General features: G+C 41.9%; 2 protein-coding genes and 1 non-coding gene across 4 annotated transcripts; 2 read left to right on the top strand and 1 right to left on the bottom strand.

Moving 5' to 3' along the window:
* The first annotated feature begins 4,411 nt into the window (after positions 1-4,411).
* On the top strand, positions 4,412-18,528 carry LOC119910799 (afadin-like). The gene is made up of 23 exons (XM_038729605.1): positions 4,412-4,689; positions 6,982-7,174; positions 7,721-7,827; positions 7,927-8,054; positions 8,153-8,235; positions 8,403-8,483; positions 8,613-8,818; positions 8,953-9,098; positions 9,437-9,531; positions 9,669-9,940; positions 10,112-10,255; positions 12,435-12,633; positions 12,772-12,878; positions 12,974-13,060; positions 13,180-13,245; positions 13,372-13,445; positions 14,286-14,404; positions 14,487-14,645; positions 14,773-14,867; positions 15,740-15,865; positions 16,202-17,077; positions 17,806-17,921; positions 18,423-18,528. Exons 1-23 carry the CDS (start codon positions 4,594-4,596, stop codon positions 18,514-18,516), a joined length of 3,669 nt encoding a protein of 1,222 aa, XP_038585533.1. The 5' UTR covers positions 4,412-4,593; the 3' UTR covers positions 18,517-18,528.
* dusp23b (dual specificity phosphatase 23b) lies at positions 17,939-24,384 on the bottom strand. Of its 2 annotated transcripts, none has more exons than XM_038729184.1 (3): positions 24,187-24,384; positions 21,589-21,868; positions 17,939-19,073 (listed from the first exon to the last, which is right to left on the bottom strand). In XM_038729184.1, exons 1-3 carry the CDS (start codon positions 24,225-24,227, stop codon positions 18,888-18,890), a joined length of 507 nt encoding a protein of 168 aa, XP_038585112.1. In that variant the 5' UTR covers positions 24,228-24,384; the 3' UTR covers positions 17,939-18,887. The 2 variants fall into 2 exon arrangements, with proteins under 2 accessions (XP_038585112.1, XP_038585114.1); XM_038729186.1 differs by lacking the exon at positions 24,187-24,384 and adding an exon at positions 22,639-22,795.
* On the top strand, positions 23,085-23,167 carry trnal-cag. Its single transcript has one exon. It is a non-coding gene; the product is annotated as a tRNA-Leu (tRNA).
* Positions 24,385-24,613: the final 229 nt, after the last annotated feature.

Below are 24,613 nucleotides of genomic sequence, written 5' to 3'. Positions count from 1 at the left end.
CTCCGTGTGACCAAAGAAACGGCCCGTTCCATCGGCCGATCCATGGCGGCTTTGGTGGCTACGGAGCGCCATCTATGGCTCAATCTCTCGGGCATCCAGGGGAAGGAGAAGGCTTTTCTCCTGGATGTGCCCCTCTTGCCAACTGGCTTGTTTGGCGAAGCAGTGGATGCTGTCATCAACAGTTTCCAGCACGCCAAAACTCAGGGAGAGGCGTTTGAGCGATAGGAGTGACGATCTGAGGACCGTCATTCAGTCTCGGCGGGTCCGGGGGGAAGAGGTCCTGAGACTTTGAGTAGGGGGCTGCAGTTCCAGGTTCGCCCCAAAAGATTCTGCGGGATGGTCGGGACTGCAGTACACGCAGAACAGAGCCAGGTGTTGGGACAGGAAGTCCGCTCTCTGCTAGGGAAAGGGGCCAGGTTCTACAGCCGATACTTCCTAGTTCCCAAGATGGACAGAGGGTTGCGTCCGATTTTGGGTCTGCGGTCCCTGACCGAGATTCAGGTTCAGGATGCTCACCATCCCCGCCATCATCAGTCACATCCAATCCGAGGATTGGTTTGTCACGATAGATCTGCAAGACGCTTATTTCCACATCTCCATCCGTCCTTCTCACAGGAAGTTCCTGAGGTTCGCCTTCGGGGGCACGGCTTACCAGTATCGGGTTCTTCCGTTCGGCCTAGCACTCTCTCCCCGCACGTTCACCATATGCATGGATGCAGCTCTGGCCCCGTTGAGGCTCCAGGGCATCCGCATACTGAACTACATCGACGACGGACTCGTCCTGGCCCAGTCTTGAGAGTTAGCGGTTCGGCATCGAGATGTCGTCCTTGCCCACCTTCAGTGTTTGGGGCTGACCGAAGAGCGTGTTGTCGCCCGCCCAACGGACTACGTTCCTAGGGGTGGTATGGAACTCAATGATGATGCGGGCCCACTTGTCTCCCGCACGTGTCGAGTCCATTTTATCCTCAGTGACCAGAGTGCAGTTAGGCCATGCCATCACTGTAAAACACTTTCAGAGGGTGTTGGGTCTCCTGGCAGCAGTGTCCAGTATTATACCTTCCGGACTACTGCACATGAGAGCCCTGCAGTGGTGGCTAAAATCCAAGGGATTCTCCCCAAGGGGAAATCCGCTCCGTCTGATACGGGTTATGAGCAGGTGCCTTCGTTCCCTCACTGTATGGAGGAAATCTTGGTTCCTGTCCCAAGGTCCCGTGTTGGGAGCGATCTGTTGCTGAACAATTATTTCAACAGACGCCTCACTCACAGGATGGGGCGCGGTCATGGACGGCCGCTTTGCGAGAGGCTCCTGGGAGGAGCATCATTTCTCCTGGCACATAAATTGCCTGGAAATGTTGGCGGTATTCAGAGCTCTGAGGAGTTTTTTGCCCGCTCTCCGCGGTCGCCACATCCTCTGTGCTCGTGCCCGTTATGCAAACTGGTACATCAGATCCTCCTGTGGTCCCAGCAGAGACTGCTGTCCCTCAGAGCGATGTACGTCCCTGGGACCCAGAATCAGGGAGTAGACCTGCTGTCGAGACAGGGTCTTGAGGCTCGGGGAATGGAGACTCCACCCCGAGGTGGTGGATTTATAATGCGAAGAGTTCGTCCCCATAGACGTGGACTTGTTTGCGTCCAGAGAGACGGCGCACAGTCCCCTGTGGTTCTCCCTCTCACCCCCAGCCCCGCTAGGGCTGGATGCCATGGTGCAGACGCGGCCGAGGCATTCTGGAGCAGGTCCGTCAGGACGGCGTCAGTCTACTACTAGTAGCCCCATTTTGGCTGGCACGAGTGTGGTTCTCAGATTTAATATCGCTCCTCGAGGGCCCGCCCTGGCAGGTCCCTCTGAGGAGAGACCTGCTGTCCCAGGCGGAGGGCCGGATCTTTCACCCGCACCCCGCCCTGTGGCAGCTATGGGTCTGGTCCCTGAGGGGGCACAGTTCCTAGAGGCGGGCCTGATGACAGGAGCAGTCGAGACGCTGCTCAGCTCCAGAGCCCCGTCCACGAGAAGGATGTACGGCCTAAAGTGGAATGTGTTCACCACCTGGTGCAGAGAACGGGCGGTGGACCCAGTTACCTGCTCGGTTATTGTGATACTGGAGTTCCTCCAGCACCGTTTCTTCGCGGGCCTCTCACCGTCCACACTGTTTATGTGGTAAGTGTATGTGGCTGCCATTGGAGCATTCCACACCCCTCTGAGTGATGGGCCCTTGGGGAGGCTTCCACTGGTCGTGCGCTTCCTCCGCGGAGCCCGGAGGATGAGACCCGTGAATCGTTCCAGGGTTCCCACCTGGGACCTGGCAGTTGTTCTCGAAGCGCTGGCTGAGGCCCCCTTTGAACCCCTGGAGTCGGCTGAGGCCAAGCACCTGGCCCTTAAGATGACCTTTCTCCTCGCTATCACCTCTCTGAGGAGGGTGGGGGATCTACAGGCACTTTCAATTTCTCCCCGATGCCTGGAGTTTGCCCCGGGGAGGGTCAGGGCCATCCTGCACCCTTGTCCAGGTTATGTCCCTAAGGTTCCGGCCAGACTGGCAGGGTCCACGGTGCTGCAGGCGTTTCATCCCCCACCTCATGTGACGGCGAAGGACAGGAGACTTCATTTGCTCTGCCCTGTCAGAGCACTGAGTATTTACACTCTGAGGTCTTCCAGGTGGAGGAAAGCAGACCAGTTGCTGGTGTGTTTCGGGTTCCCCAAGGCTGGGCTCCCCGCTTCTAAACACACCATCAGCAACTGGATCGTTCAGACTATTTCCTTGGCCTATCAGGTGCGCGGTTTGCCTTCACCTATGCCCGTAAGGGCGCACTCTACTCGAGGCATGGCGGCTTCTAGGGCCCTCCTTGCAGGGGCATCACTCCTGGATTTGTATTACGCGGCTGGCTGGGCCACCCCTCACACTTTCATCCGGTTTTACAGTCTGGACCTTCCTTCTGCACCCGGCACCCGTGCGCTCTCCTCCTAGTCGTGCCGTAAGGTTCTGCACGCTGGGGCAGGCGGGGTTTCTGCGTGGCCTTTGTGGGTATCTTGTTCCCATAGTGTCATCACCGACGCAGTAAGAGTTCCCTCGAAGGGGAACGTCTCGGGTTATGTATGTAACCCTTGTTCCCCGAGAAGGGAAACGAGACACTGCGTCAGTCTTCCACACCTCACCCCTCCTGGAATGCCTTGCTTCATAGAAAAGGGCTAGTGTGTCCGGCGTGCTTATATACCCCTCCGGTTACGCTGTCACACCTTACCGTTCTAGCAACACCAATAGGATTGGAGTAGTTTCATTCATAGTCCAGCCCTGCCACGCCCAGAGGTGTTCCCCTAGTGTCGTCACCGACACAGTGTCTCATTCCCCTTCTCGGGGAACAAGGGTTACATACGTAACCCGAGACGTTTCTTCAATAAGATGAACATAGGAACTGTATTCTATTTTCAGTCAAGCCCACAAACTGCCGGAATTACTCACTAGCACACCAAATCTGGGGCTGAAAATAGTCAAACTGTACACTTTGGTAGAATGGCGCTACAGCAACATGCTGAAAATAACGCCATAACTCAGTGGTCCCAGGAAGGATTTAGGGATCCTGCAGAATTCATGGCCAAGACAGTCAGTTTAATGCAGCTGCAGATCCAGATGCAATTTTAAAATTCTGAATTTATTTTATAAAAGAGTGTACATGTTGAACATATATTCTTTGATGGGCCTTTTGCCTGTTTCTCAAATGGATCATTAAGGCAGAAACTATAGATATTTATACTGAAAGGCGTCTTCTCTAGATTTTTCAACATCCAGACAACAATACCCTTGATTGTTCAGTTTTTAAAAAATGCTAAACTGTATATCTAATTGAGGGTTGGTTTTGTTAAAGCTTTTGTTCCATTGTAGGTTTACCCAGAAAGCTTCAGAGCAGCCAACAAAAGCTGCCCTACATACATACTGCTGATTGAATGGGAAGACCATAAATAGTGTTGTAAATCTTTTGGTATGCATGAGAACTGGGATTCCCTCGAGCGTAAATATCCGTGTCGGTGCGAAAAGGAGGATGGAAATCTCTCATGGTAACAGTGAAAATGTCTCTGTGACTCCTGCACAATGTCAGCATCCTATAATGACTTCGGCAGCATGGTTAAAATGTATAGTAAATAGTTGAATACATGTAAGTAGTTGCACCAGCAAATCCTAGTGAGAAATAAAAATCTGCACTATTTGCTCATGGAAATGATTAAAGAGAAAATGACAAATTAAATTTGGTGGTGGACTGTAAAGACTGGGATCATTTTCCTGTGACAGATATATGAGTAGGAAACAGTTTGCCTCACATAACAAAGCTCCACTGACCCGTTAAATGAGGGGAGAGGGGTGTGGGGGCTTGGAGAGGGGACGTGGATGTGGGGAGTAAGTAGGCAATTATGTTAAAGAACTTACTGCGCAGTACAATGAGTTTATAACTAATGGGGAATGGATTGAAGAAGGGCTGGGGTCCTAACAGATACAATACCTAGGACAGATGAGAGCTTTTCTGTCACAGGATATTCCTCTCGTCTTTTTCTGGAGGAAATCTACAGCAGCCAGTCAGATAGAAACAAAGAAAGAGGTTAATTGGTGAAAAATGCCGGAGGAGGAAGAACGAGAGAAATTAGCCGAAGTCATCAGACAGTGGAACAACAACAGATTGGATTTGTTTGAAATAAGCCAACCTGATGAGGTGAGTCGTCTGCAGACATCAGACAGGGTTCATACACCATGCATATGTTTTAATGTTTAGGTTAACCTTTATTCTCTGTACGACTGTCACTGTTTTTCACAGTTTTAGATGTGCCTTATAGGTGTAAAGTTTATTACCACCTACTCACCCAAGTACATTTAAATACTGTTCTATACAGTAGTGTAGTCCTTAAGTGATTTAATATTGCATTTTATTTCTTTTCTGATATACATTTTATAATTGTATAACAATCAAGTGCCTTTTTGATTCATATACTTTTATATTCTGTACTATGAAAAGACACTTTTTTTTACATGCTGTTAAATGTATTGCAGGTGAGCAGCTATCTTGCCTTGTTGATTTCTGTAGGGTTGCAACTAAGCATTATTTTTTTTAGCATTGATTAATCTATATAATAAAAATTCTCAATTCAAGAAATGTTGAAAAATACCAGTTGTAATTTCTCACAGCCAAAGGACAGGTTTTGGACAGTTGTTTAGAACTGTCCAAAACCTAAATATTTTCAGTTAACTACAATGGACAACAAAGCGTCAAAAACTGACATTTGAGTAGCAGAACCAGCAAACATTCAACATTGTTGCTTTAAAAAATGACTTAAAAGATTAATTAACTATTCCGTTAACTGTCTTGTTGCAGCAGCATTAGATTTCTGTATTTTTACATCAGGGGTTTGGTGGGTAAGTGGGCCAATCACAGCCTGCTACACAACACAACAGCCACAGACATTACACAAGAACCCACATTTGCAACTCACAAATACGAACACGCGTCCTGAATGAGCCACCAAACAAACATTCACTGTTCAAAAGTCCTCTGCTACAGTATGGAGTTGTAATTATGCAAAGACATTGACAGACTGGAAATGTGCATCCGAGAGCAGTAATATAACTATACTACTACTCCAAACTAGGGCTGCAACGATTAGTCGACGTAATCGACGACGCCGACTATAAAAATTGGTCGACGTGAGATTTCATTGTTGACGCATCGTTACATAGATGCCGTTTAAGGGAGAGATAGCAAACTTCATATTATGAACATTTCTGGCTGTTTATTTCTAACTGCAAAGCACTACAGGAAGTGCTGGGGGCAGTATGCTTCCACTGTCTACCATGACTGCTTGACTGTGAGACTACTCAAGATGAAGAAGCATTCATGCGAGGAGCGGAAAGAAGCGGAGGCAAACACCAGAGCGGCTTTTGTGTTTAAAAGTTTTGGACACAATTTGTCATACACTTTTCAGTGGCTTTGAGTCGACAAATCAACTGTTTAGAAATTGAATATTGGCAGTTTTACCAAAGTTGATGGCGAATCGAAAATGTGCCCAAACGTTTTCAGGGTTGAGAAGCTCCACAAGTACCCGCGATGTTAGCGGCGCCAGCCGGCTGGTACTAGTCACGCCCACACAGCGCCCTGGTCACAGTTACACAGGCCACTGCAGCAGCAAAAACACAGCAATGGCAGTGTTTCCTATTCGTTCATTTATTTGTGGCGGCCCACCACAATATCAACGCTGACCGCCACATAGGCTGGTGATTTTAGTTTTTTTTTTTTTTTTTTTAAATAGGCCTATTTAAAATCTTATTTGATTGCAGATCAGTGACGTAGTGCATTTCTCGCAGCACATCCTCTCGCTCGTGTCTCTCTCTCTCTCTCAGAAACACCGCAGCACAAATCTGTCCAACACAACGATGGCAAAAATCGTATATACAAATAATCGTGACTAGTCGACTAATCAAATAAATAATTAACAGATTAGTCGACTACGAAAATAGTCATTAGTTTCAGCCCTACTCCAAACACTGATTAAGCTAGTAGTTCACAGCGTTGTCATCTCATTGTTACAGTGTTAGGTGCAATTTATATCTTCCTTACCACTCTGATTGTGTTGTGACCATACATTTTTACAGTGTTTATATGTGTTGCGAGTTGGTGTTGGTACATAAGGCCCTAAAAATATTGAAGCTGCCCCTGGAAATAAAACCTTCATTAAGCTTTGGCTTTTTATGTATTTTGGTCACATCTCTCAGGGACATCTTGAAAGATTTTGCAATTTCTACATCCAAAGCAGAATTTTAGGATATTGACCTTTTCATTCTCAAAGCTGATTCATAAATATAGTTTCAGTACACTTTACGTAAGGTAAATTGAAAGGAAAATTGTCATTTTTTGAGAGAAAAAAAGGAACAGAAAACAATGGACTGGACAATGGAGAAAAGTCTAAAGAAAAGTTTAGAAAATAAACTTGAACAGCTTTCTGTTTTCTGGCAGAACTTGGAGTTTCATGGTGTGATGCGCTTCTACTTTGAGGACCATGTTGGAGGAAATGTGGCCACAAAGTGCCTGCATGTTTGCAGCAACTCTTCAACTCAAGAGGTTATCGAAACTCTTTCCGAGAAATTCAGACCCGATATGAAAATGCTGACCACTAGTTATTCCCTATATGAGATCCATGGCAATAAAGGTAATCACTCAACTCGGATGACTCAAGGTGAAAAAAAGTCTGGTTTCTTTGCTTCTTTGATGGGACATAGGGTTATTAAATTAGGCTAATCACACTCTAAATTGTTAACAAAGACAAGTCATTATTGTATTTCTAGAGCTGAAACAACAAGTCAATTAGTCAACAGAAAATTGATCAATTAATCATTTAAGTTATTTTTTTATCCAAAAATGTGCTGTTTCAGTCTTTTAAATATGAAGATGTCCTGCTTTACCATGACATTTGATATTAAAATTAAGATTTGGGGAATTTTGAACTAGACCAAACAATGAATATTCTGAAGATAAAATGTTAGTTGCATCCCTTGTTTGTTTCTTTAAAACAATGTGTGTAACATAAAGCAGTATAGCCACACATAATTAAGTGTACCTATAACGGTTTATGTGATTTCATTTAGTCCAGCTGTTCTATTTACTATTCAGTGTTCAGAGCTACAATGCATGGTGTTGTAGTTCGGTAGATTTAAGAATATGCTCTGATTTTCCTGTGTTTTGTATGTGGAATAAGAACGTAAACTGGATCTGGATGAGAGACCTGTGGTTGTACAATTAAAGTGGAACACAGACAACAGAGAAGGTCGTTTTGTGCTCAAGAAAGACAAGGAGAGCGTGAAGGTACTATACAAACCAACAATTTAATCTGCAGTTTCACTCTATCTTTGCTCACACATAATCTCATATCTATATTCTTTCTGTGTTTATTGAACAATAAAGGGAAACAGTCACGAGAAAGAAAAAGGAGGTGTGATACAAAGCTTCAAGAGGACACTGTCAAGAAAAGATAAGAAGAAAGAGAATGACCAAACTAAAGCAACGGACAAAGTTTCAGAGAATGAAAATGGGTAAAATGTTTTTTTGTTCACTATCAATTTTCCACACTGTTAGCTTCAGGCCTCCCTAATTGTCAGAATAACATCCACCCTTTTAAACAAATATGCAGGTCAACTGAAAAGCTACTGAACAACAACAGCATTTGTGTGTCTAACCATGAGACAGAAAAACAACAGAGGCAGGCTGCCCCGGGTGAGAAATCTGCACACTGTAGAAAAACAGAGATGATAATGAACAGTCTAGTGAGTAAGCAACACCATCCATGCATTCAGCACAGGTAGATTTAACTTGCAATCAATAAGGACTGTGTTATCTAATATAAAGAGGATGGCTGATGACTTCTCTTTGCTAAAATACAGGAGTAAAACACACAGGAAGTCTGTATCCTGACTTTTCAGATCAACCTGGATTACCAATTGGAATTAAATTCAGTGATAACTGTGAGTATGAATCAAAAAAGGTTTTTGTCTACAGTGTTATTTTGTAGTTTGATACTTGACAGTTTTAAGCTCTGTGCCTTCCTTCTCATGATGTCCTCCTGCCCCCTGTCGGTGGCTTTTACATTTCAGCTGAGGAAGCCCTCCTGTCTGCAGTCATAAATTACACCAACAGCTCCACAGTTCATTTCAAGCTCTCACCTGCATACATCCTCTATGCTGTGGGACGCTTTGCTCTGCAACGCCATTACAGGCGAGGCTCTCCACCCTCGGGGCAGACGCACATTGTAACCTCAATTGCAAACAAAATGGTGGCCATGACAGGGAAGGTCATCCAGGCAAGTCCTACTTTTGTTACATTTACACACATTGAATAAATGACAGTTTATGAGCAAACTGAGAAACCAAAGTCACGTTTGCCAGATGTATTGAGAGTTTACATGACACTGCTGCTGCTATGTTTGCCATGCAGAGGCAGCAGGCCATCGCTGGGGCTCTCGCCTTCTGGATGGCCAACTCCTCTGAGCTGCTAAACTTCCTCAAGCATGACAAAGACCTCAGCTCGCTCACACGGCAAAGTCAGCTGGATCTGTCCCGCCTGGTACACAAAGCTTACAGGTATAGACGTGCCCTTAGAGGTTCAGTGGTTTTGAACGCGAACTGAAACTGCAGTACATATTATTCAAGCCTTTGCCCTCTCAGAGGAACTTTAAATCTCTGGCCACCAAAACAAACCACTCTCATAATAGGTTCGTTCCCACTGCAATGGCAACCCTGAACTCCCACAGATGTTTAAAGGATATATAATGGATCATTATTATAATGTTATTTATGTAAAAATAAAATGAATAGAATTATGTAGCTTATCAGCTAAAGGCATCCAGGCATGAAATACTTGTGCTGATGCATATTATAGATAATAAATCATGGTTTTATGTGTGTTTTATTCCCCAAAGTTGTCTGCTACAGTGTCTACAGAATGAGTTAAGGAAGTACTTGCCAACGTTTCTGATTGATCCGGAGCAACATGGCCCACTGCCCGCTGGTATAGGTAAATGTTTGTTTACTTCTACAAGCGTAATTACCTTACTCATTACACCATATAATTTAAGACTCTTGGATGTACAGTGATGTTGCCCGACATTTGGCTCACTGTTCAAATACAAACTTTTGTCTTGCCTGTCACAGAGATGGTGCTGAACACCTTGATGAACACCATGTCTCTTTTACGCCGCTGTCGGGCCAACCCTGCCTTCACCATCCAGCTCTTCTCCCAACTCTTCCATTTCATCAGTGTCTGGCTCTTCAACCAGCTGATGAGGCCAGAGGCCGACACCCCAGGCCTACGCTCCCACTACTGGGGAGCAGCTCTCCGCCAGAGGCTCACGGCCATGGAAGCCTGGGCGGAGAGGCAGGGCCTGGAGCTGGCTGCTGACTGCCACCTCGGACACATTATCCAGGTCGGTCCCTCCCTGCGCTACATACTTGAATATTGGTATTTATTATATGTTTTTTTGTAAGACAACACGTGAATGTGTTAATGCTTTGCAGTTTTCATTTACATGTCAGAGACAGAGCACATATTTCAGTTGGTACAAGATGTTAAAATAGCATTGCCCGGCTGTTTCTAGGCAACGATGCTTCTGACCATGAATAAATACTCAAAGCAAGACGCGAAGGACATCCAGAAAACGTGTTTCAAGTTGAACTCACTGCAGTTGCAGACGTTGCTAACAGGCTACCTCTATGCAACCAATGAGCCTCACATACCCCCTGTGAGTACTTTTCGTATTTTCTTCCAGTCCTCTCATGCTTCTCTTGTTCTTCCTGTTTGAAACTTCACCACTGATGCAGCTTTTTGGGACAAATCCTTGTCAGAAATGTTTAATATCAAGAGGAATATCCTAGCTTTTTTATGTACAGAGTTGATATTTGGGATATTTAGCATTGATGACACAGAGATATAGGATTAAGGTTTGCAGTGAGTGTGGTTGAATGTAGCCTCAACCACAGAACAGGAGCTCAGCAGTATAGATTTAATAATATAAATAATTAACAATGATGAATATGATGATGAATTATATATGAAGAATAGTAAAGCGAGTTGTCACATAAGCCCATTGCTTTTGAGTGAAATATTTCTCTAATATCTTGCTGAATATGAGGTGTGTGAAAAAAAATATGAATGTGACAATGTCACATTCATACGTCAAGTTTTCCATTAAGCCAATATTAAAGTGGAAATAATTTAGTGAATGTGAAGTCACATACAGTATTGGCCTCTTTTGCAAGTTTTCCATCTGAACAACCAAATCTAGTAGGAGATATTCCACAAACCCAATTTAGCCAACATTTATACTCAAACAAACATCTGAATTTATAGTTCACAACTATGAACATTCACTGAATGAGAGCATTATTGTGCACATGCCAAATTAGCCCCAGTTTGTGCCTCTCAAACTATATATTATATTCATTTTTCTTTCATACACAATAATGGTTTGTATTTTTCTTGAATTATACAAAGCGAACAAGAAGATCTTAGCTGTTTTATTTTCCACTCCCTACTTGTGTTAGGTGTTTGGGAAACAGGTCAAAAAACATGATTCTTTTAAAAGAAATTAAATTATAAAAGTATTTCTATTGCAGATGTGCCAAGAATGAAAAGTGCTGCACGTGTTCCAGCAGCACATACCATTTTCAAATGGTATAATAATGTGACATAAATTAAGTTAAATAATTTTTATGTCTTTATTGACAATGTAGCTCAACATAGCACCGTAAATAATGGAATATCAGAGACTGTATATAAAAAGGGGAATATATACGTTTCTATTCCATTCTGTTGTTGGGATATGTGCGACGCTTCTGAAATGACACTAAAGCAATTTAATATATCCTTGTCTATATACTCAAAATATAATATTATTTTAGCTAGCCTTAGGTGACATGGTTATTGTTAGTCTACCCAACATGACTTCAGTCTGAATAATCCAGCAGAGAAATTTAGAGCAACTAACCAAAGAATAACTTACTATTAAAAAAAACTGTGTAATGCCGCTGGATCAGGAGTGGTATGCCCGTAGAAAACGACTTATGCCACGATGATAGCAATCAGTATTTATTCAAAGTATTTATTGTGTAATTATGTAAGTATTACATTACATTTGCAAATCAGGGGGTGGTAGTGGTGTGACAGTCTGACAGTGGCCAGCCACTTTTAAGCACTTTAGAACACAAGTGGCATAAAGTTAGCGCTCTAGGGATCTTTATATGCCGTAGAACCACTAGTGGCATACCATCAGCCACTTTTTAACCTCTATGTCACTCTATTATATACAGTCAGTTGAAAGAGTTTCAGAGGACTTGAGAAATAAGTAAGTAAGTAAGTAAAAATAAAGATTGCCAGATGCTACGTCTGACTTGCATTGTCAGATCCATGCTTATGTAATGCTAAAGAAACAACCAAACAAACATTAGAACTGTAGATGAAGGAGCCAGCGAAGGTCAAACAGAATGTTTAAATATCATTATTATATTAGGGATCATTTTAGCTAGCAGCCTTATAATGTTAGCTTAGCAAAACAACTGAACATATCATGTTACGTAATGTTTAGTGGTGGAACATTTAACTACATTAAATAATTTTCATAATATGTTTAAATAATTTATATTATATATTAATGTTATGGTCTTTCATAACAATGCATTATATTCCATGAGATGGGTTTGTATGCCCAACGACCCTGTACGCAACATTACTTTAATGTTGTACTTTTCTACCTCTCCAGGGAGATCAGCGGTCAGGGTCACCTGCAGGAAGGTCTTCAGTATTTTGATCAGGATCACAGCAGGCAGATTGGATGTCCACTGAATGATAAATGCTAATCTATAAACTAGAACAACCATTTCCTGAAATATTTCTGCTGCATTATCCACTTGTCACACTCGCAGGATTTGATTGATGCTGTAGTGATGGCTGCGGAGGCCTCGGCAGATAACCTAATTCGGAGTGAAGGACGGGACATCCAGCTGGAGGAGAGCCTTGACCTCCACCTGCCCTTCCTGCTGCCGGAGGGAGGATACTCCTGTGACACTGTGAGAGGAATCCCTCCAGGGTTTAGGGAATTTTTAGAGCCAATTTGCCAAAAAGGTATGAGATTCTGAAGATAGTCAGATTTGCAAAAAGTCAAAAATGTGAAGCTAAAATACTAGGAATGTATTGTATCTAAGATAAAAACACCTAAAATGGTTTTGTTTGATGTTTATATTGTATGACCTTCTCTTCCAGGTCTCTGCTCTTTAACATCCCAGCCGAACTCCAAATGTGACTGGACAGTGTACTTCAGCAAACCTTCCTCTACTTCCTCAGCAGAGCAAGGACCAAACACATATTTGGTAAGCAAAATAAGATGTTGATTAAGAAGATATATAATTTAATTTTGCCATAAAAAAGTATTTATGGTCTGTTTTACTTCCATTCTCTTCAATAGACAGTACACAGAGAGCCAGATATTGTGACGATCACACTGAACAAACCTCTGAACAGCGGGATGGGGGTCAGCATTGTGGCTGCCAAGGTGACTGTCTCTGTTCTGCCAAAATGGTTTTGGCAGAACTAATGATATGAAGCTATAAAAATACCAAAACTATCTGCTAAACTTCACAACTAATTAACTTCCCTCTCATTTTGCCACAGGGAGCAGGGCAAGAAAACCTCGGAATTTATATCAAATCTATTGTTAAGGGTGGGCCGGCTGAAAGGGTGAGATCACACACATTTTGGACACAGCTGAACTTGAGATGTGTAGGGTAAAGAATAATTTTACAGGAATTACACAAGGAAAAAATTTAATAATAAATACATCTTGTGTGCCTCTACTCTATGCAGAATGGCAGGCTAACAGCTGGGGATCAGCTGCTGAGTGTGGATGGTCAAAGCCTGGTCGGCTTCAGCCAAGAAAGGTAGCCACATAACAGCCTGTTATACAACTGGCTAGAGAAATTTTATGTGTTTTTATGTTGTTGTTTTTAAGGTTTAGCAATGGTAGCAGCGGCATTGTCACTTTGTTGGTCAGACTCTCCACCACTTTAGTTCAGCCTGAAATATTTCACAGATAGGTTGCCATGAAAGTTTGTACAGCCGGGGCGGCCGTGGGTCAGGAGGGAGTGCGGGTTGCTTGTTAATTGAAAGCACGGTGGTTCAATCCCCCGGCCTTTGGCAAGATACTGAACCCCGAATTTCCCCTGGTGGCTGATCCACCAGTGTGTGAATGTTAGTTTCTGTTTGAGCACTTAGGCTCAGTGTATGAATGCTATGTGGTGTAAAAACACTTTGAGTGGTCGCAAAGATTAGAAAGGCGCTATACAAATACAAAGCATTTGCATGTGTTCATTGCCCCCTGAGGATGTTGTCTACTGACGTTCATGACTTTTCTTGGTTTCGAAATGTCTTAACTTTTGTATGAATTGTTATGAAATTTGGTACAGACACTCCCTCTCAGGATGACCTGATAAGTAATAACTTTGGTGACCCCTTAACTTTTCATCTTTGTATAGCACTTTGGTTTATGAAAAGATAATGTAATGTATGAATCAACTCTTAAAAGGTTAACAAAGAGACAAAGATTACTCATTCTACATGAAAGACTTATGTGTTTTACTCTCACATCAAGAGGTAGGTAATCTAATAAAAAGTATGAAACATAGACAATCTTCTCACTGTTTCAAAATTAATGACAAGTTAGCTTTAGAGTTTAATGAGGCAATGAAATGGAGAAATAACTGTATTAAATCTTGATTTAGGGCAGCAGCTATCATGATGCAAACTGGCCCCGTTGTGACCTTACAGGTTGCAAAGTTTGGAGCGAGCTACCATGGCCTGGGGGCTCTGCTGAGCGAACCACCCTCAAAAAGGACTGCAGGTGAACACACACAATAAAAGTTAACTCAATTATGTTTCACTTCCTGCACTTCAGGACCTAAGACATTTTCTTGCTTCACAAGGTGATAAAATCCATGCTAAGCCAAACGGTAACGCAGCCATGCTGTACTGCGTTGTGGATCCTGGTCCCTCACAACAGCTCCATGGAAGCAGCAGGAGAAAGAAAGACCAGATAATGCAGAGAAACAGGCAGCTTTATCGCTCCAACCCCAACATGATCAGTAGGTGCACTTATATTTGGATCACTTACAGCTGCTGTGCGCATAGAGTGAATGCCTTATTGTGCAATATGCTTTATGCTTCAGTCATAAGAACATGTCCAGCATATTTATTTTCTTCTTATTTCAGCAGATTTTTCCCCTGAGGATGTGGATGAACCTGTTGACCCTGTTCTGAGAAGGAACAACATCGCGGCTGTCTCAAGTATCAGTCTTTGCGCTGATGTGAGATTTTTCTAAAGGGCTCCATCTAATTCCTTGTCACATTTGTAAAATGTTCAGTCACTACAGGGAATGTGAAGTTGACGTCACATTGTGTTAAAATTATGGGTAACATTTTGTTTACACTGCCATGTTGTGAGGTTCCTGCTGCCTGCTTTTTATGCACACAAGTCCCTATATTATAGCAAATCTTTTTATTAATAATGTGGTCGATCAAACCAACTGCCTATGACTCAATAAAATAGCATAGCTGAATGTTTTTGAAAGGTTTGCCTCGTGTTTAGTTTAATAATTGGGTCAAAAAGAGGAGTGTCACCTTACCTTTGTGAGTATGTCTGTGCTCTCGCAGTTTGCAAATGAGCAGATTTTGCACCCAGCTACTGCAAAACTGTGAGCTTCTAGTGATTTATAACTTTTAAACCCAAGCAAAGTGCACACACTCAGTCAAAAACAAGGTAATTCACAATTACCAAGTATTTGAGTGGAGGCAGAGCATCTGGGTCTGTAAATCAGTCTTGGATCTACATTGTTTATGGTTATTAGTATATCCAAATATAATTTCTAGGCAGTGACATTAAATTCCTCACAGTAAGGTCTTTTTCTTCTCCATTAGATTTTACCAATTTAAACAACTAAACAAAAGGTAATCAGGTAATTGACAGAACAACCGGGAGGCTCACAGGTAAACAGAGCGCGTTCTTCACAAGATTGCGCCCCTTTCCCAATAGGCAACACAGCATGATGTACCTTCACATTCCCTATAAAGAAGAGAATCGCTAAATACCCAAACTGGAAGGAAATGCTATATATTTACACATATGTACAGTTTTTAACTTAATTTATGTCACAATATTTCTTCTTATGTCTGTATTCAGACATTTCATAGGCAATACTTGACACTTCCGACTCCTAAATCCCAGGACAAAAGCCCATCTGAATCTAGTCCACAGCAAACATTCAAAGTGTCTTTGAGGCCTTTAGATGGACAGAGGGCCTTCATGGTAAGTCTTTTTAAAATGCTAGACAATGTTGTCCATCTGGCACAAAAAAAAACTAATTATTTACTATTTAGTAAGCAGTAAACAAAGGACAAGGTGACATATAAGATACTCCGATAAAGATTTTACATTTTTAAAAAAATCATCAAACTACTTAACTGTTGTAGTACTTTTGATACTTTAAGGACATTTTACAGATTGTACTTTTGCTTAATTAAGTTTTTAGGTAGAAGACTTTTGCTTGTAACAGAGTACATTGTTCTGCTTTTATTTTTAGTAAAAGATGTGAGTACTGACAAGTGCAAATGCTACAAAAATCTCTGCATTTCCTCCTTCTAGCGTCAAGCCCTGTCGCAGGAGAATTTGTGTGTGGACAGTGGAGGCCCCCTGCTGGACAAAAGGCAGACTTTGTGGCAGCAGAAGGACCAGCGTGCCAAGCAAACCATGAGCCACTATTCATCTTTCCCAATTCGCTCAAGTGTTTCTACTCATGACATCTTCTCAGATTATTGTTCTCCTACAGACAGACAGCAGGGCAGCTGTACAAGTGGCGCTGGTGTCTGGAGAACTCCTTTTTCACAACATCCAACACCTACGCCTTCCATCCAGCCAATACGTATAGACATCCCTGTAACCAGGGCAGTGAACACACAGACACATGCTCCGCTCACCACCTTCCAGAGCTCCTCTTTGTTGGCAGTGAAAATGAGCCAAACCCTTAAAGTAAATGGAAGTCCTCAAAACCAAGCAAATCAGATTTATGCGTGTCCCATTCCTCCAACCAAGAAGCTACCTCAGCCCTCACTTCTACCACAGCAGCAAAGATCCACCACACACAGGGATCAAGCAGCAAAACCCCAAGTGAGCATCACTCCAACAAAACACGTCTCCTTCCAAGAACCTCCCACTCAGCAGAAGCAGGGTGCAGGTCCTATAAGGGTCCAAAAAGACCCTCAGGAGCTGTCTGATCCGAGGAGGGAGGTGCTGGAGAAGCAGCAGAAGCTTCATGTAGTGGAGCTCCTGGAGCAGGAGGTGCAGGAGCTCCAGGCTAAAGCGAAGCGCACAGCAGAGGAAAACAACCGGCTCCGAAAGCTCAGCCTGGAGTGGCAGTTTCAGAAGAGGCTGCAGGAGATTCAGCAGAGAGGAGAGGATGAGGAGGAAGATGAGGATTTGGACATGATGGTGACGATACAACAGCTAGAGATGAGAACACAGGTGAAGCCCGACACAGGCGTCAGTTAAAAGGAAGATCCACCCTAAAATACTAGAAGTTCTGACGCTATCAAAAGGCAGTCTGGGGAATGTAGGAAGCCACTAATTAAAGTAGATTAAGTGGGTTGAAGGAAAGAGAGTACTGCAAGGTACACCATCACATATTAATGACATATAACAGAATCAAAGTACACAAAAGATGAGAATTTTCTTTTTAACATTTCTACCACTTATTAAATAATGATATGATTATGGGACATTATGACCTTACCTAAAACATACAATAAAACATGTTTATAATGTATTGGGACACTGATAATGGTTCATATCATACGAGTTATACTAAAACAGTTCTTAAATTATCACTCCATGGGTGTATTAGTGTTTTACTAATATATATTTTTACTAGTAAATATATTTAGATTTACTAGCAAAACACAATAATACACACAATGGTAACGTGAAACAGTTACACGGTCGAAGTTTGTCTGCTTAAAATTAAGTGATAAATGAGAAGCTTTCCCCAACCTAAATGAGGTGTACTGTTTTATAAACATATTACACAAGTTTACATTGGATGAAAATACTGAAAATATATCAGAAATATACCCAAATCATGTTTTAATTGTTTAAAGTTTTATCAACAAATGAATTCTTCTGTGTTAAATATAGAGGGATTTGAATAATAAAGCCACAATATCCTCAATCTAATTAATTTTTCCCACCTTAAGAACAAGAGAAGCTCTGCTGGGAACATCACTGATTACACAGAGTTGGAAAAGCAGACAGGTACTCATTCCTCCCAAAAGGAAGTCAAGGCAAACACAGGTAATTGTTTGTTAATACATTAAAGAAAATGCAATGTTTTATGCCAGTTTCATTTATTTAAAAGTCTGTGCTCATCAGACATCTTATTGTATTATACATTTCAACATTTCCATGTTTCTGGCAGATCAAAGACCAAGCGGACAGAGTCGAGACATTAACATGGCATCAAAAGAGTGAGTTTAAACTTTTTGGCTGTTGAATCAAAACAATGAAATTCAACCAGATTTAACAAGCAGCTATTTAAGCAGCAGTTCTACTCATGATGACTTAATGACACAGAAATGTTCATGCGTTGTGTACTATCACAAAAAGCTTTGTTTAGTCAGATTGTACTCATAAAACAGTTATTGCAATTTAATTCTTTCAAAAACTGTTTAAGAGAGATCCCTGAGAAAAATAAATCTGCAGACTACATTCTATAAATACATTTTAAAAATAGCACAGGCTGCTGTTTGTGTCCCCATACAGTAAGTAATAAAATTCAAGTATTCCTACTAATATTGTTGTTGTTTATTCACAGAAACCAAGAGGAAAAAATCAACGGAGTGCGGGCTCCTGAAAAGCTCACATTTAAGGAGCGCCAGCGTCTCTTTTCATTGGCTTCCAGTGCATGAATGAAGGTTGAAACCTCGTAAACAGAGACCTCAGAGAAGGAGCATGTCTATATAAACAAATGTAAAGATGTGCAATAAAAATGACAGTTTACAGTACCATTGAAAAGGCAGTGTGCGTAAGTAACTAAGTATTTACTGTAGAAATGTTTGCCTTAGTGAAATGTCCATGGGCATACTGTGGGTAATGTCAATATTGGGTTTAATGTTGTCATCCAGGACATTCAATCTTTTGATTTTTCACCTCTTTAAACATAAATTGTTGTATTTTTCAATTCCTAGATAATAAAGTATTCATTTAGCAATATAACCAAGGCACTTCTTCCACTTTTTTATGCTTATTAATTAATTAAAAACTGTTCCTCCTATAAAAGCTACTTTGTGCGCTGATAAAACTGTACCACGGCTTTCTCTTGTTCGTGAGTTTCGATAGAGCCTCGCCGCAGTCTGCGAATCTCATTGATGGCGTCGATCCCCGACATCTGCCTCGTCTTCACCAGGTAGCAGGCCAGCATGGTCCCTGTTCTCCCATGACCGTGCATGCAGTGAACTCCCACACCCTGAAGAGGAATAATGCAATCTTTATTTTGTTCAATCGTCCGTAACACAGCACACACCCTGCATTAGTCATTGTATTGAGACAGGAATTGGCAATTAAATGCTAACTATTTTGATTATTAATCACTCTTTGAGGTAGTGTTTGTGGCAAACAATGTCAAACATTCATTTGTTTTAGCTTCTCAATTGTGAGGACTTGCTGCGCTTCTTTCTCTTACGTGATGTTACATATTAGGGATGCACCGAATGTTCGGCCACCGAAATTAATTGGCCAAAAATAGCCAAAAAAAGCACTTTCGGTGTTCAGCCTAATAAGTCAAAAGACCGATTAAATTGTTTTCTACAATGGAAGTCGTTTGCAGACACTGTTCTGTGGCTGACTTCTTAGAAAAGGCAACAAACGGTCTGACCGACTTTGAATGTGATTAAGCTAGCCGCACCTAAATTAGGAGTGACATGTATTCAAGCCTTTATGGTAAATCTATTGAAATGGATCTGTGCGAGCTGACTGGCAGCATTAGCGACTTTATCCTGTCATTTTCTCTCTTTACAAAGACAAGTGCTGCAGTACCTGAACAGAGGCTATCGAATCTTCATGTTGTACGCTATGAGAACCACATACACTGCTCAAAAAAAATAAAGGGAACACTTAAATAAAACAATATCACACCAAGTCAATCACACTCCTGTGAAATCAAACTGTCCACTTAGGAAGCAACACTGATTGACAATCAATTTCACATGCTGTTGTGCAAATGGAAAAGACAACAGGTGGAAATTATAGGCAATTAGCAAGACACCCCCAACAAAGGAGTGGTTCTGCAGGTGGTGACCACAGACCATTTCTCAGTTCCTGTACTTCCTGGCTGATGTTTTGGTCACTTTTGAATGCTGGCGGTGCTTTCACTCTAGTGGTAGCATGAGACGGAGTCTACAACCCACATAAGTGGATCAGGTAGTGCAGCTCACCAAGATAAGATCCTCAGACCCCTTGTGACACCATATGCTGGTGCGGTTGGCCCTGGGTTCCTCCTAACGCAAGACAATGCTAGACCTCATGTGGCTGGAGTGTGTCAGCAGTTCCTGCAAGAGGAAGGCATTGATGCTATGGACTGGCCCGCCCGTTCCCCAGACCTGAATCCAACTGAGCACATCTGGGACATCATGTCTCGCTCCATCCACCAACGCCACGTTGTACCACAGACTGTCCAGGAGTTGGCGGATGCTTTAGTCCAGGTCTGGGAGGAGATCCCTCAGGAGACCATCCGCCACCTCATCAGGAGCATGCCGTGTTGTAGGGAGGTCATACAGGCACGTGGAGGCCACACACACTACTGAGCCTCATTTTTACTTGTTTTAAGGACATTACATCAAAGTTGGATCGGCCTGTAGTGTGGTTTTCCACTTTGATTTTGATTGCGACTCCAAATCCAGACCTCCATGGGTTGATAAATTTGATTTCCATTGATAATTCTTGTGTGATTTTGTTGTCAGCACATTCAACTACGTAGAGAAAGGAGTATTTAATGAGATTATTTCATTCATTCAGATCTAGGATGTGTTATTTCAGTGTTCCCTTCATTTTTTTGAGCAGTGTACAACATTATCAAATTGGTTCAGACTTGATGAATTTAGCGCGAGGATACACATGTGACAATGTCTGGTTGTCAAAATAAGGTGTCTATACAGGATGGAAATAAGATCTGTGAATATAATCCAATTAAAGTATAAAACTATATTACATGTGTCCATTAAAAGTAAATGAACACATGTAATTTATTTACTGGACCCTCTCGGGCCTCAGACCCACCCCCCCATAGTCTCTCCAAATCCTATGGGAAACACTAGTAAAACAAGTAAAAGCACATTTTGCAATGGTAAGCAAAACTGGGAAAATAAATGGAAAAAAATGTAAATTCGGCATTCAGCAAATTGTTTCATTATATTCGGTTTCGACTTTGGCCAATAATTTACATTTCAGTGCATCCCTATTAAAGTTTTGGCTTTCAGACTTTTATGAAATTACGACAAGTGCAATCTTCATTTTATAGAACGATTTAATTGATAAATTTACTGGCAGAGTAATCCATACTGAAAATGATCATTATTTGCATCCCTCTTTGCAAGTGCCGCTGAAGAAAACGAGAATACTGACTCTGTCTGACTACTGGAAGAAGAAAATCAGATCCTCCCAACAACCCACAAAGTTTTAGTAAACACCTTGGTGCTGATAGTCTTTGTGACAGTAAAAATAAATGCATAGTATGCAATCCAATACACTGACAAAGGCTTTCAAAGCTTTCCCCCCCTTTTGCTTTTTGATTCATGCTCTTTGGAGAAGCTGCAAGATTGTCCAAGACAGTTTTTCCTTTTCACTGTTCCAGGAGTAAACGTGATGCCAAATGTATTCGGTTACAGTACTTTGTACTTTGCTTGTGAGCCTGTATGGAGTACTGAAAGTACTTTAAAAGTATAACTATCCATCAAGCGCAGTCTATTAAATATATGAGCTCTTACCTCCCCCTTGGAGTTGGCCTCTTCCACAATAGACAGGAATCTATCAATCTGACTAGGTGAAGGAGGAGTGAAGTCTGCTATCTTGATGTGGTGCAGCTGTAACTCCGGGCACGAATCATAATAAGGTGGTTTTCTCTCACACAGGCAAACCAGGTGTTTGACACCATTGTCCAGCAAGTACTGGTATTCAGATGTCATCCTGGGCAGTGCCAGTCCAGCCACTTTGCCTGGTTCGACCCAGGAGAAATTGTGTGGAGGAGTAGAGGCCATGCTTTTGAAACTGAGAAGAGGAGACAATGACAGAGTCAACTCAAGCCAGTTTATTTACATACACCACTTTATTACTTGCTACGCTTTACCATGAAAATCTGTACTAAAAATATTCTCTATCTGGCTAAAAATCACTCTTTGACACATGGATATAAAAACAAGGGACAGGGGTATAAAAAAACAAACAAAAGAGCATACCATAAAGTTAATAATACAGCTGTAGCTAGGGAAGACTGTTAATTATTTAACCTGTGGCATTATGTAGCAGGCATTTCAGTGAGTATTGCCTTCCCAACAACTTGACTGTGAGAATTGACTGTGAGAACTGACTGTGAAAGTGCAAAAAGTAAATACTCAATACAGGAGAGAAATAGGTGTTTGACAGCGCCAGACTACTTGTCTAGCCAACGTCAGCAAACTGGCTAGGCTAGATAGTGCAGTGTCTGAGAGGAGGATTACTGTTTCACAATGGTACAAATTTCAACATAATAAGCCAAAGACCTGATGTGAAAACAACCAGTGTATGCCTCACCAGACTCCACCTAGCTTTACCGACAGATTAATAAAATAAGAACAGTGTCCCATTTAGTTTAACGCTAGCTGATCAGCTAACTTATGTTAGCTGTATCAAGAAACTTGGAGCAGAATATTCACCAGCTACCTACCTCGCTGTGTGTAATCGTGCGGCCCATCCTAACATTAGCTATAGTGAACCCATTCATTACCCGTGAACACATCCATATCCCTTCCCACCAGCGAACTACCTGGACAAGTACTTACAGTTTTCCTTTGAGACGTTTCAGACGAATGAACGGTCCGCTTCTTGTCAAGCTGATGCTAACTAGCTAACCGTTGAGCTAATTGCGACGTTGATTGAGACCAACCGTGTTTACTGCTGCACGCCAACTAATACAGTAGCTGAAGAGTACAAAAAACGTTATATAACCAACGATAGATGTTGCAATGCTAGGGGGGGCAGTGCAGCTGTCATTATAAGTCACTTCTGAAAAGTAAATCTCTGAAAAGATTTATAAGAATTATGAGATCGTTTTGACCTGACAACAGCAGCGTCATGAGGAGGAATCCTTGTTTTAGCAGCACTTTGACTGTTCTAATTTTAGACATTTTACAACCATTACACGAACATATAGCAATCACTTCATTGTGAGAACAAAGTATCAGTATATTCAACATTATAAAGAGGGCCTAGCTTATACGCTTTATAAGTCAGGATGGCCGAGCGGTCTAAGGCGCTGCGTTCAGGTCGCAGTCTCCTCTGGAGGCGTGGGTTCGAATCCCACTTCTGACAACAATCTTTTTTTTCTTCGTTCGTACGCACACCTTTATAAGCTGTTACCTTTATGATCCTGTTGTAATTAAACCAGTCAGATGTTAAAATGTTTAGCGCTTTAAGGGCATGTGTGCTGTATTGAAACTTTATCTACCTCTAATACTTTTTAGAATATTAATGTTTCTTTTTTCACAAATGTTTTCCTATAGAAATGAATGGGAGCGCATGTTATAAGTCCTTAATGAAGCGTTTAACGTTATTATGCGCCCGTGCAAAATATTTAAGTTAGTGTCCTGGCCTCTTAACTTTCGTGTCTGCCTGCGCTAAGAGCCCTGCCTTACAAGTTCAGTGTACAAATACACTAAATGGCCTTCACTTATTTTAGCCATCTAATTAAGTTAGCTTAAACCATGCTACCAACATTTACATGTCTAAAGCTGCACCTAGACATCTTCTGCACAACACAGAAACAACACTGAACATATAACGTTATAGCAACATATTTTAAGTTCCATAAATGTCTCTTGCTCAGATAACAAATTCAAAACATCACATTACAGACTAAACTCTATTTACAGGATAACCTAGCCCTAGTTAACCCTGTCATAAGTTAACTGTACAGCAAACCTAGATTTCTAGCTTGTGTTTCTACGGGCTAGCAGGTCGGACTTAAGTTAGCTGGCTAACTGCCTGTTTTCTAGCAATATTCTTACTTTAAAACGCTGAACAGATAGCTTAATCGAAAAACATAGTAAAATGGTATTAACAATACTTAAAAAGTACTGTGACAAGTTTAAATTATCTAAACATTTCAAGGACTTTACTAAATCAAAATGGCCGCTAGGTGTGCCTATGCTAATCGCTAATGCTAATAGTAGCCGGCGAGTTGCTAATGCTAATCGCTAGCGCAATTCGATTTTTACTTGAGCACAAACCCACATTACGGCCCCACCTGTAATGTTCATTGTACCCGACCCCAAACCAATGCCCATAAAACTTAGGAAATTATTGCGTTTTTCCACAATAGCAGTTCTTACCTGTACAAATCATGGAGGTCAGCAATAAAGTCTTCTGCCATTAAACAGCTCTGGCCTCTGAACTTCCCTGCCGCTAACGATGCTGACCATGATGTAAATTATAAACTCAGAGCGCCCTCTGTTGCCCTTTTAATATCCTAGACATATAGGCCTACATATAGTCATATATAATAGCCTAATAGCCTTTGGGTTTTCCGGTGGCACAAATAACTAAAACTCACTTTAAAAATGAGAGTCGGGGGAAAGTGTTTAAACAATCCCTTGTGGCCCACACGCACACGACCCCAGGGTTGGGGGTTCGAGTCCGGACTACGGCTACTAATACTGAGAATACTGCGGCTAGTAGTTTTTTTTTTTTTTTTTTTACAACAATCACTACAGCCTTTAATAATACCACCACTACTACGACAGCCTTTACAAGAATGGG

Source organism: Micropterus salmoides, unplaced genomic scaffold, assembly GCF_014851395.1.
Source record: "Micropterus salmoides isolate LMB-PRFRI ecotype aquatic unplaced genomic scaffold, ASM1485139v1 Ms_hic_scaffold_19, whole genome shotgun sequence".
NCBI lineage: Eukaryota > Metazoa > Chordata > Actinopteri > Centrarchiformes > Centrarchidae > Micropterus > Micropterus salmoides.
The sequence above is the reverse complement of the archived record's forward strand: the minus strand, read 5'-3'. Positions and strand labels throughout refer to the sequence as shown.

Bases quoted from the DNA above. Each gene is read 5' to 3' on its own strand.
- LOC119910799 (XM_038729605.1), top strand. From the start codon at position 4,594: ATGCCGGAGGAGGAAGAACGAGAGAAATTAGCCGAAGTCATCAGACAG. The intron at 7,828-7,926 runs GTACTATACAAA...TGAACAATAAAG, and splicing joins AAGACAAGGAGAGCGTGAAG to GGAAACAGTCACGAGAAAGA. The intron at 15,866-16,201 runs GTAAGTCTTTTT...TCCTCCTTCTAG, and splicing joins ATGGACAGAGGGCCTTCATG to CGTCAAGCCCTGTCGCAGGA.
- dusp23b (XM_038729184.1), bottom strand. From the start codon at position 24,227: ATGGCAGAAGACTTTATTGCTGACCTCCATGATTTGTACAG. The intron at 21,869-24,186 runs GTAAGAACTGCT...TCCTCTTCTCAG, and splicing joins GACCTCCATGATTTGTACAG to TTTCAAAAGCATGGCCTCTA. The intron at 19,074-21,588 runs GTAAGAGCTCAT...ATTCCTCTTCAG, and splicing joins AGGCCAACTCCAAGGGGGAG to GGTGTGGGAGTTCACTGCAT.